Raw genomic sequence first — 12,960 nt, 5'->3', positions numbered from 1 at the left:
TAGAATCCGAGTCTCGCGATAGAATCCGAGCCTCGCGAGAATCCGACAGCGTCATGATGACGTTCGGGCGCGCTCGGGTTAACCGAGCAAGGCGGGAAGATCCGAATCGCTCGGACCCGTGAAAAAAAACATGAAGTTCTGGCGGGTTCGGATTCAGAGAAACCGAACCCGCTCATCTCTAATAGTAATAAATGCAAACTCTAGCTTGCTTTGTATTTATTACTATTGACTATTGAAATGTTCCTGTTTAGCAAATATATGGTACCCCAAATGTCACACAATGGCCCTCATTCCGAGTTGTTCGCTCGCAAGCTGCTTTTAGCAGCTTTGCACACGCTAAGCCACCGCCTACTGGGAGTGAATCTTAGCATAGTAAAATTGCGAACGAAAGATTAGCAGAATTGCGAATAGACACTACTTAGCAGTTTCTGAGTAGCTCCACACATACTCGGCAACTGCGATCAGTTCAGTCAGTTTCGTTCCTGGTTTGACGTCACAAACACACCCAGCGTTCGCCCAGACACTCCCGCGTTTTTCCCAGAAACGGCAGTGTTTTTTAACACACACCCATAAAACGGCCAGTTTCCGCCCACAAACACCCACTTCCTGTCAATCACATTACGATCACCAGAACGAAGAAAAAACCTCGTAATGCTGTGAGTAAAATTCCTAACTGCATAGCAAATTTACTTGTCGCAGTGCGAACATTGCGCATGCGCAATTAGCGGAAAATCGCTGCGATGCGAAGAAAATTACCGAGCGAACAACTCGGAATGACCACCCATATACTGTACAAATCAATACATCTAACATAAGAAAACATAAGTTTACCAGCTTTACTCACCTACACTGACTTCAAAGCTTATGGGTTTGTCTCCTATCTTCCTGTCAATTAGAGTCGCCTCAAAAAACGACCCAAAGAGAAGAAAATCTTCACATTTTTCTTCATGTATCTAGAAAAGTAAAAGGAATAATTTATCGTGGTCTCATTTATAATACTGTCTGGGAAATCTGATGACTGAACGATCGTCAGTGAACCTTCACACAATATTAGTTTGAGAAATATTTAAACCTCATATAAATCTGCTATGCACACAAGCTAATTCTTAAGGGTCCCATATACTACAGCGACATGTCAGACCCTCATGTTGCATCTCCCTTGAAACGCCCGGCAGCTTCCCGTTCGGCAGGATCGCATACGATACATCGTATGCGGTCGTTTTGCATACGATGTATCGTATGCAATCCCAGCCATGCCTGCGGACAGGGCCGGCGACAGGGGGGGTCAAAGGGGACACCTGTACAGGGCCCCAAGGATCAGAGGGGCCCCACGGATACGGTGCTTAGCGCTCAGCAGGGATGTGAGCCGTCTTGTCTAAATAGGGCAGCAAGCTGTAGGCGGTGTGGGCGCAGCCTCAGAGTGACAGGAGCCTCTCACACACAGTGCGGTGAGAGTGTGTGACCGCTCTGCCGAGTCCAGCTCTGTTGCAGGAAGTTACAGGACATGGCAGCCGCTCCGCTTGCCAGGATTCCTATGCCATGTGCTGGCATCTTCTGGTGGGGTGTGAGGGCCACATGGTACCAGCTGTGCGGTGTTCAGGTCTGGATACTGGGGAGTGCAGCGCAGGTGAGTCTCTCCCCGGGGTAAGAGTGGAATGGTGAGGGGATACAAGGTGGGGATGGGGTGGGGGAGCTGGGAATGGAGCATAGAGTCATTGGGGAGAGACAGACTGTTGGGTGTGTGGGGGAAGAAAGAGAGATATACACATTTATATATGTGTATAAATAAATAAATCTATTTATTAACAGTTTCTTGTATAGCGCTTCAAACTTTGCGGTGCTTAAATATCTCTATCTATCTATCTATCTATCTAATCTGAAGGGGCCCCAAATATCTCACTGTAGTAGGCCCCAAGATTTCTGTTGCCGGCCCTGCCTGCGGGATCCGACATATCACGAGTGCAGCACTAACGACATAGGGGCTCCGATCCGATGCTTGCGGGACCGGGCATCAGATCGGATCGGATGTAAACACATCCGATTTGCCACTTTTCATCCGATTTATCATCCTGAAAGGTCGAAATCAGTTGAAATCGGGCATAATTGTTCTAGTGTATGGGGCCCTTTAGTTAATGTCTAATTAAACGTGACCTACGTTTCTAATATTTGCAGCGCGTTTTACAAACTGGGGCACAGCAGGGTTAGGAATAAACCCAGCAACCAGTGTAAATGCAATACTTGCACCTTGAAAACCTGTTTTATGCTGCAGGGGGGATGGGGGAAACGTGGCTGTACTAAATAAGGGTGAAGCGGTTGTGGCTGCTACTGGGACCAGAGGTGAGGGGGAAATGAGAGAGCACATGATATATTTGCGTGCACGCAGCATACAGTTCGCATTTGCACCCCTAGCAGTGAAACATGGTTTGGTCCATCACATACACAGAACCAGAATGTAAGATACTGCACTTTATAAACTACAGAGTTGGCAAGAAGATATCTGGCACGCTGCACCCATTTTTTTTCAATACTCACCCTCCAGAGTCCAGCGCCGACGTCACCAGTGCTGTTAAAACACAGTGAAAATGGCGCAACGGCCATTTTCACGGTGCTCTGAATACCCTGTTCTACAGTAACTCTGAGCGTCTTTGAGTTACATACCTACAGTATGCTGTCTTGGGCATTATCCTTGAGTGGTGTAAGTAGCCATTGCTAATCTGCAATCATTCATTGTGATAACATCATTATAAAATAAAACAACATTAACCTCAGGAGGAACGTCAAACGGCTCCACTTCCACCTGGGTGGAGTTGGTTTTATCTGCAGTAGGCTTCCCCTCTTCTGGTGCCTTCTCCCCTTTGTCTTTCCCGGATCCCTTTGAAGATTTATCTTTCAGTGGGATTTTGATGTCCTTGATGATCTTGGAAAACTTAGATTCATGAGCCCCTCCGGACAGGATCTCCACAGCAATTTCAATTAAGATGCGTCCTCTAAATGAGACTCCTTCTCCATGACCCTCGTTGAGTTCTTGATGATCGTCCATCAAGGTCGTATTGCGAGGAGAGCCATACAAGTTTATCCAGGCTGGACCAAATGTCGGGAGAAACCCTAACATGGGGGGAAAAAAAGTGTTCTGATGAGTATAATAATTAGACAATGAAAGGAAATGTTTCACAGCTTATCTGGTACATAAATATTTTCTAGAACAAAATTTCTTGTTTTCTGTTACCATTAATTTTCTGCAAGACCAGGTGAGGACAGGCTGACAGTGACTTGTCTACAAGTTATTAGATAAGTGCATCTGATGCAAACCACACAAAACCTTTGCACCAGGTAGGACCACTCAATACAGTGCATGCCTACTCTTGGTACTTGAGAAACCACAAGTTAGAAGTGCGTCAGGTGTATGCAGGGCTGCCATCAGAAATTGTGGTGCCCGGGACTGCCAGAATAGGCAGGGCCCCTCAACTTCTGCTCCCCTTGGAGCCCCCATAACTTACCATTCTGGGTACCGTTTGCCAGGCCCGGAACAAAGCAACTAGGTGGGGCTCCTAGGCATGACCATGGTGGTCCGAGATCACAGCAGCAGCATGAGAAAGGACACCAGAGCAGGCAACCATAGAAGAACAGCACCGCCAGTATTTAAAATTTGGAGCAGGCCACGAGCCAATCAGAGCTCACGGACCAGCAGCTAATCAAAAGCTACCGCTGTAAATTCTAAATGCCACTGGCGCTGTTCCTCTATGGCAGACTGCAGTTCGTTCAAATCCACACTTCTGCCATGCAGGCTCTGTCGTGGTCAGGACCCGGGACTAGAGTCCCGGCAGTCTCCCCCTGATGGCAGCCAGGTGTAGGTGTGCAGAGGCGTGTAAACATCTCCAGACGCACACTGTACAGAAGGGAGAATATCACATGACAGGCCAGCTTCCAGCCACATTGGTACCTAGGTCAACAAAATCTAGTCTTATGCTTTTCTACTGAATTACAGCTTGGTCTGGACTCATATACTACATGGCTTTCATTAATCACGAGTATAAGGGGATTCTTCCAATCATAGATGAGTCTGTGTATCAGTGTGAGTCTGTGTGTCAGTGTATGTGTCACTGCCATCCGTAAGAGTTTGTGTGTCAGTGTGAGTCTGTGTGACAATGTATCTGTGTGTCAGTGTGAGTTTCTGTGTCAGTGTGAGTCTGTGTGACAATGTGCCTGAGTGCCAGTGTGAGTCTGTACATCAGTTCTGTCAGTGTGAGTTTTTCAGTGTCAGTCTGTGTGTCAGTGTGGGATTGCATGTCAGTATGAGTCTATCAGTCGCTGTGTCACTGAGTGTGTGTGTGTCAGCGTGAGTTTCTGTGTCAGTGTGAGTCTGTGTGTCAGTGTTGGCGTCAATAGATCCCATCCACATACCCATTAAAACACACCAGTAAAAACATATAATTTTTGACACCAGTGGGTAAGGAATAATGCTCCCCAATTATATGGAAAAGAATCCCCTCAGAAACCTGTGACCATTAATTAAAATCCTCAGTACACTGCTACTTGCTGTCTATGAGAAATGTACAGGTCTGTATACAGTATATGAGTATATACTTCTATGTAGAGGTTGGTAGATGGCTACTGTAGTTGTAGGAACAATGTGATAGATTTTATTTACGTCATCGCTGTCCATGGCTGTGCCTGGAGGTTTCCAAACAAAAATATTACAGGTTGAGTATCCCATATCCAAATATTCCGAAATACGGAATATTCCGAAATACGGACTTTTTTGAGTGAGAGTGAGATAGTGGATCCTTTGTTTTTTGATGGCTCAATGTACACAAACTTTGTTTAATACACAAAGTTATTAAAAATATTGTATTAAATGACCTTCAGGCTGTGTGCATAAGGTGTATAAGAAACGTAAATGAATTGTGTGAATGTACACACACTTTGTTTAATGCACAAAGTTATAAAAAATATTGGCTAAAATGACCTTCAGGCTGTGTGTATAAGGTGTATGTGTAACATAAATGCATTCTGTGCTTAGACTTAGGTCCCATCGCCATGATATCTCATTATGGTATGCAGTTATTCCAAAATAATAATCCCATATCCAAAATACCTCTGGTCCCAAGCAATTTGGATAAGGGATACTCAACCTGTATTAGCAGGAGATAATGATTTTCTAATATGCCATCCGAGCGAATGGAGAGCTGATGTGAGGACATCTCGAGAGCGCACCTGATGCATTATATCGCTTTAAATTGTCTCCCCCCCCTATAGAAAAGGAACAACAAAACCCCAACTTGGATAAAGCGTTGGGGCAGATGTATTAAGCCTGGAGAAGTGATAAAGCAGTGATAAGTGGAGAGTGATAATGCACCAGCCAATCAGCTCCTTACTGTTAATTTACATATTGGAGCTGATTGGCTGGTGCGTTATCACCTTGCAGTTATCACTGCTTTATCACTTCTCCAGGCTTAATACATGTGCCTCCTTAAGGTACGCAAAGTGGCTATAGTTCAGTTCTAGGACCCTGCATTTGGGATCTGATACATGGGCATCCAGAGACAGCCAGAAGCGTTTCCTTTCCGCCCTCCGGGGATGCAGCTGACAATGTAAACGTACCTTTGTCCCCATCCTGCTCATCAGAAATCTGCCTCAGGTCTATGAAGTGAGTCGCTAAGGCCACGTCATTCATACTGCCCTCGTCCCACACCTGGATCTTCACCCGCCGGCACAGAGGGGGAAACATCTCCTTGAATATGACCTGCTCATGCCACACGGGCTCTGCTGTGTTCTTCTGGGCTGTAGTCCGACCCTGGTGTCCCGGAGCACAAACAATGAACAGATTATTATTCCTGGTATATGTACAGTCCTCAGTCCAACGCTGCAAACCCACAGCCAATGGTAGATTCCCGTAATATTTTCTGTCTAGCTGTAATGAGTAACTAAGGAGGACATGTACCAAGCAGTGATAAAAGTGGAGGAGTGAGTCGGTGGAGAAGTTGTCCATGGCAACCAATCAGCATTGGCGTAACATTTATAATTTGCATACTATAAAACTATACAGAGCAGCTGATTGGTTGCCATGGGCAACTTCTCCACTTTTATCACTGCTTAGTACATGTCCCCCTTTGTTTCAAAATCCAAACAAAATATATTTTAACAAACATTTTTTTTACCAAACTGTTGACCTTTCCAACGCGTGTGGCCCTCTCCTATAGGTGTAAAGAATGATCCTATAGGAATAAAGGCACCTGAACAGCACGACAGGTAAGCAATGTAACCAGTCGGTCACTATGTGACATCTTGGGGCCATAGAGGTTCCCTGGAGGGCCTGAGCAATGTGACAATACTGCCATGTGCTGGAAGCACGGGTAAGCCTGAGAGTGGAGGTGGTTTGGTTTGGCTCCGAATCTCTAGTAGAAAATAGATGCCCAGACAACCTACAGAATTTATCCCCCATTATACCCCTTTCACACCGCACAAATAACTTAGTATCGACACGGCATATTGGTGGGTCGACGCGGGTCACTGTGCTGTGTGAAATGGTCACTCCCGAATTCCCAGGTTCAACCTGGGAATAAAGAAGGGTTATTCCCGGATCAGGTACTTAATAACCGGGTGGATGCGACCCGGAACCCATTCACAGTATAGGCAGAGGTGGCGCGGAGATGATCTCATCTCTCAGCGACGCCTCCGCTCCCAATGCCGCCTCTGTCACCACCCCCAAAGGCAACCCGACCTGGCATATTGCTGGGTCGGGAGGCCAGTTGAAAAGGGTCTAATGCCGGGTCGCACCCAGGAAGGACCCGTTTCCAATTCCCGGTTGCGACCCGGCATTTGCGATGTGAAAGCGGTATTACTGTACTGTCACAGACGGTCACAAATGCCGTCATAGCTGCGATCCCGTACAGGGTGGTTGTGTGAAAACATGCAAATGTCACAGCTATTCCTGGGTTTTGAACATATACAGTATAGAAAGTGACCTCATGTGCTTTTGGCCCCAATGGGGCCCATTGCGCAATTAACCAGTTCTGTGCCGCTTGGACCTCATGAAAGGGCAGATTACTCACATTGTTCATTGCTTAGCCTGACATCACAACATGAGTCGTTGCATTAGAAACTATGGCCCAGATTTATCAAGCCTTGGAGGGGGATACATTGCACCGTGATAAAGTAGCAAACAATCAGCTACTAACTGTCATTTTTCAAACACAGCCTGTAACATGGCAGTTAGGAGCTGGTTGGTTGGTACTTTATCACCGTGCTATTTATCACTCTCCAAGGCTTGATAAATCTGGGCCTATATTTTACCAAAACAGTTCCCAAGGCGACCATCAGATAGTCTGTCACTTAGGACATCCTTTTCCATAGGTTTATCATTACGGTTAGTACATACGAGGGCTATATACTGTATGCAGTCACCCGCATTCCCATGACAATGTTCTCTCTGATGTGTGTAACTTACCATCTGTCCAGCAAACATGACAACCACGTACGGGTCCACGAGGTCTTTGCTGTCTCCTATAAAAGCTTTTGTGACGTTGGCCATGATGCTGGAGTTCATTTTCGGCAGCCCTTCTGCTCTGTAGAGCCTCACGTAGAACCTGGCCCAGGGCCTCTCAGTGGGAAATCCTTTAGGCACCAGCAGGTTCCTTCAGAAAAGCAACAAGAGACACTGAAGCAGCACAAAACCACCGAATGTTACATACAGAAGCAGGTGAGGAGCTACATAATCTTCTTTCCTCCGGGGAATGCTTGATCGGGAGAAGGCTACATGGGCTAGAACAGAATTACCCACCTCCCAACCCACTTACCTATCAGCTGCTATCTTTGTAAACTTGCTTGAGATACTATTTGTTGGTCAAAAGTGCGCTCTCACAACTAGCTTAGATAGAACTTTACTATCTACTTAGTTTTGTACCAGAAAGCAGCAGAATGATAGATAAAAAAACATTAAATAAGGGGTCTATTCTAGTGATGAGCGCCTGAAATTTTTCGGGTTTTGCGTTTTGGTTTTGGGTTCGGTTCCGCGGCCGTGTTTTGGGTTCGACCGCGTTTTGGCAAAACCTCACCGAATTTTTTTTGTCGGATTCGGGTGTGTTTTGGATTCGGGTGTTTTTTTCAAAAAACCCTAAAAAACAGCTTAAATCATAGAATTTGGGGGTCATTTTGATCCCATATTATTATTAACCTCAAAAACCATAATTTCCACTCATTTTCAGTCTATTCTGAATACCTCACACCTCACAATATTATTTTTAGTCCTAAAATTTGCACCGAGGTCGCTGGATGACTAAGCTAAGCGACCCTAGTGGCCGACACAAACACCTGGCCCATCTAGGAGTGGCACTGCAGTGTCACGCAGGATGTCCCTTCCAAAAAACCCTCCCCAAACAGCACATGACGCAAAGAAAAAAAGAGGCGCAATGAGGTAGCTGTGTGAGTAAGATTAGCGACCCTAGTGGCCGACACAAACACCGGGCCCATTTAGGAGTGGCACTGCAGTGTCACGCAGGATGTCCCTTCCAAAAAACCCTCCCCAAACAGCACATGACGCAAAGAAAAAAAGAGGCGCAATGAGGTAGCTGTGTGAGTAAGATTAGCGACCCTAGTGGCCGACACAAACACCGGGCCCATCTAGGAGTGGCACTGCAGTGTCACGTAGGATGTCCCTTCCAAAAAACCCTCCCCAAACAGCACATGACGCAAAGAAAAAAAGAGGCGCAATGAGGTAGCTGTGTGAGTAAGATTAGCGACCGTAGTGGCCGACACAAACACCAGGCCCATTTAGGAGTGGCACTGCAGTGTCACGCAGGATGTCCCTTCCAAAAAACCCTCCCCAAACAGCACATGACGCAAAGAAAAAAAGAGGCGCAATGAGGTAGCTGTGTGAGTAAGATTAGCGACCCTAGTGGCCGACACAAACACCGGGCCCATCTAGGAGTGGCACTGCAGTGTCACGCAGGATGTCCCTTCCAAAAAACCCTCCCCAAACAGCACATGACGCAAAGAAAAAAAGAGGCGCAATGAGGTAGCTGTGTGAGTAAGATTAGCGACCGTAGTGGCCGACACAAACACCGGGCCCATTTAGGAGTGGCACTGCAGTGTCACGCAGGATGTCCCTTCCAAAAAACCCTCCCCAAACAGCACATGACGCAAAGAAAAAAAGAGGCGCAATGAGGTAGCTGTGTGAGTAAGATTAGCGACCCTAGTGGCCGACACAAACACCGGGCCCATCTAGGAGTGGCACTGCAGTGTCACGCAGGATGGCCCTTCCAAAAAACCCTCCCCAAACAGCACATGACGCAAAGAAAAAAAGAGGCGCAATGAGGTAGCTGACTGTGTGAGTAAGATAAGCGACCCTAGTGGCCGACACAAACACCGGGCCCATTTAGGAGTGGCACTGCAGTGTCACGCAGGATGTCCCTTCCAAAAAACCCTCCCCAAACAGCACATGACGCAAAGAAAAATAAAAGAAAAAAGAGGTGCAAGATGGAATTGTCCTTGGGCCCTCCCACCCACCCTTATGTTGTATAAACAAAACAGGACATGCACACTTTAACCAACCCATCATTTCAGTGACAGGGTCTGCCACACGACTGTGACTGATATGACGGGTTGGTTTGGACCCCCCCCAAAAAAGAAGCAATTAATCTCTCCTTGCACAAACTGGCTCTACAGAGGCAAGATGTCCACCTCATCATCATCCTCCGATATATCACCGTGTACATCCCCCTCCTCACAGATTATCAATTCGTCCCCACTGGAATCCACCATCTCAGCTCCCTGTGTACTTTGTGGAGGCAATTGCTGCTGGTCAATGTCTCCGCGGAGGAATTGATTATAATTCATTTTAATGAACATCATCTTCTCCACATTTTCTGGATGTAACCTCGTACGCCGATTGCTGACAAGGTGAGCGGCGGCACTAAACACTCTTTCGGAGTACACACTTGTGGGAGGGCAACTTAGGTAGAATAAAGCCAGTTTGTGCAAGGGCCTCCAAATTGCCTCTTTTTCCTGCCAGTATAAGTATGGACTGTGTGACGTGCCTACTTGGATGCGGTCACTCATATAATCCTCCACCATTCTTTCAATGGGGAGAGAATCATATGCAGTGACAGTAGACGACATGTCCGTAATCGTTGTCAGGTCCTTCAGTCCGGACCAGATGTCAGCATCAGCAGTCGCTCCAGACTGCCCTGCATCACCGCCAGCGGGTGGGCTCGGAATTCTGAGCCTTTTCCTCGCACCCCCAGTTGCGGGAGAATGTGAAGGAGGAGATGTTGACAGGTCGCGTTCCGCTTGACTTGACAATTTTCTCACCAGCAGGTCTTTCAACCCCAGCAGACTTGTGTCTGCCGGAAAGAGAGATCCAAGGTAGGCTTTAAATCTAGGATCGAGCATGGTGGCAAAAATGTAGTGCTCTGATTTCAACAGATTGACCACCCGTGAATCCTTGTTAAGAGAATTAAGGGCTCCATCCACAAGTCCCACATGCCTAGCGGAATCGCTCCGTGTTAGCTCCTCCTTCAATGTCTCCAGCTTCTTCTGCAAAAGCCTGATGAGGGGAATGACCTGACTCAGGCTGGCAGTGTCTGAACTGACTTCACGTGTGGCAAGTTCAAAGGGCAGCAGAACCTTGCACAACGTTGAAATCACTCTCCACTGCGCTTGAGACAGGTGCATTCCACCTCCTATATCGTGCTCAATTGTATAGGCTTGAATGGCCTTTTGCTGCTCCTCCAACCTCTGAAGCATATAGAGGGTTGAATTCCACCTCGTTACTACTTCTTGCTTCAGATGATGGCAGGGCAGGTTCAGTAGTTTTTGGTGGTGCTCCAGTCTTCTGTACGTGGTGCCTGTACGCCGAAAGTGTCCCGCAATTCTTCTGGCCACCGACAGCATCTCTTGCACGCCCCTGTCGTTTTTTAAATAATTCTGCACCACCAAATTCAAGGTATGTGCAAAACATGGGACGTGCTGGAATTTGCCCATATTTAATGCACACACAATATTGCTGGCGTTGTCCGATGCCACAAATCCACAGGAGAGTCCAATTGGGGTAAGCCATTCCGCGATGATCTTCCTCAGTTGCCGTAAGAGGTTTTCAGCTGTGTGCGTATTCTGGAAAGCGGTGATACAAAGCGTAGCCTGCCTAGGAAAGAGTTGGCGTTTGCGAGATGCTGCTACTGGTGCCGCCGCTGCTGTTCTTGCGGCGGGAGTCCATACATCTACCCAGTGGGCTGTCACAGTCATATAGTCCTGACCCTGCCCTGCTCCACTTGTCCACATGTCCGTGGTTAAGTGGACATTGGGTACAGCTGCATTTTTTAGGACACTGGTGACTCTTTTTCTGAGGTCTGTGTACATTTTCGATATCGCCTGCCTAGAGAAATGGAACCTAGATGGTATTTGGTACCGGGGACACAGTACCTCCAACAAGTCTCTAGTTGGCTCTGCAGTAATGATGGATACCGGAACCACGTTTCTCACCACCCAGGATGCCAAGGCCTCAGTTATCCGCTTTGCAGTAGGATGACTGCTGTGATATTTCATCTTCCTCGCAAAGGACTGTTGGACAGTCAATTGCTTGGTGGAAGTAGTAAAAGTGGTCTTACGACTTCCCCTCTGGGATGACCATCGACTCCCAGCAGCAACAACAGCAGCGCCAGCAGCAGTAGGCGTTACACGCAAGGATGCATTGGAGGAATCCCAGGCAGGAGAGGAATCATCAGAATTGCCAGTGACATGGCCTGCAGGACTATTGGCATTCCTGGGGAAGGAGGAAATTGACACTGAGGGAGTTGGTGGGGTGGTTTGCGTGAGCTTGGTTACAAGAGGAAGGGATTTACTGGTCAGTGGACTGCTTCCGCTGTCACCCAAAGTTTTTGAACTTGTCACTGACTTATTATGAATGCGCTGCAGGTGACGTATAAGGGAGGATGTTCCGAGGTGGTTAACGTCCTTACCCCTACTTATTACAGCTTGACAAAGGGAACACACGGCTTGACACCTGTTGTCCGCATTTCTGTTGAAATACCTCCACACCGAAGAGCTGATTTTTTTGGTATTTTCACCAGGCATGTCAACGGCCATATTCCTCCCACGGACAACAGGTGTCTCCCCGGGTGCCTGACTTAAACAAACCACCTCACCATCAGAATCCTCCTGGTCAATTTCCTCCCCAGCGCCAGCAACACCCATATCCTCCTCATCCTGGTGTACTTCAACACTGACATCTTCAATCTGACTATCAGGAACTGGACTGCGGGTGCTCCTTCCAGCACTTGCAGGGGGCGTGCAAATGGTGGAAGGCGCATGCTCTTCACGTCCAGTGTTGGGAAGGTCAGGCATCGCAACCGACACAATTGGACTCTCCTTGTGGATTTGGGATTTCGAAGAACGCACAGTTCTTTGCGGTGCTACTGCTTTTGCCAGCTTGAGTCTTTTCATTTTTCTAACGAGAGGCTGAGTGCCTCCATCCTCATGTGAAGCTGAACCACTAGCCATGAACATAGGCCAGGGCCTCAGCCGTTCCTTGCCACTCCGTGTGGTAAATGGCATATTGGCAAGTTTACGCTTCTCCTCCGACAATTTTATTTTAGGTTTTGGAGTCCTTTTTTTACTGATATTTGGTGTTTTGGATTTGACATGCTCTGTACTATGACATTGGGCATCGGCCTTGGCAGACGACGTTGCTGGCATTTCATCGTCTCGGCCATGACTAGTGGCAGCAGCTTCAGCACGAGGTGGAAGTGGATCTTGATCTTTCCCTAATTTTGGAACCTCAACATTTTTGTTCTCCATATTTTAATAGGCACAACTAAAAGGCACCTCAGGTAAACAATGGAGATGGATGGATACTAGTATACAATTATGGACGGACTGCCGAGTGCCGACACAGAGGTAGCTACAGCCGTGGACTACCGTACTGTACTGAGTCTGCTGCTAATATAGACTGGTTGATAAAGAGAT

The 12,960-nt window shown here is 47.3% G+C and overlaps 1 protein-coding gene across 1 annotated transcript in view; it reads right to left on the bottom strand.

Moving 5' to 3' along the window:
* The window catches only part of FER1L6 (fer-1 like family member 6), a 478,947-nt gene that overhangs the window by 186,565 nt on the left and 279,422 nt on the right, over positions 1-12,960 (bottom strand). Inside the window, 4 exon segments of the mRNA XM_063924401.1 lie at positions 845-953; positions 2,765-3,105; positions 5,602-5,794; positions 7,448-7,634. Coding sequence (XP_063780471.1) covers positions 845-953; positions 2,765-3,105; positions 5,602-5,794; positions 7,448-7,634 — 830 coding nt within the window.

Source organism: Pseudophryne corroboree, chromosome 5 (genome assembly GCF_028390025.1).
Source record: "Pseudophryne corroboree isolate aPseCor3 chromosome 5, aPseCor3.hap2, whole genome shotgun sequence".
In the NCBI taxonomy this organism is placed as follows: domain Eukaryota; kingdom Metazoa; phylum Chordata; class Amphibia; order Anura; family Myobatrachidae; genus Pseudophryne; species Pseudophryne corroboree.
The sequence above is the reverse complement of the archived record's forward strand: the minus strand, read 5'-3'. Positions and strand labels throughout refer to the sequence as shown.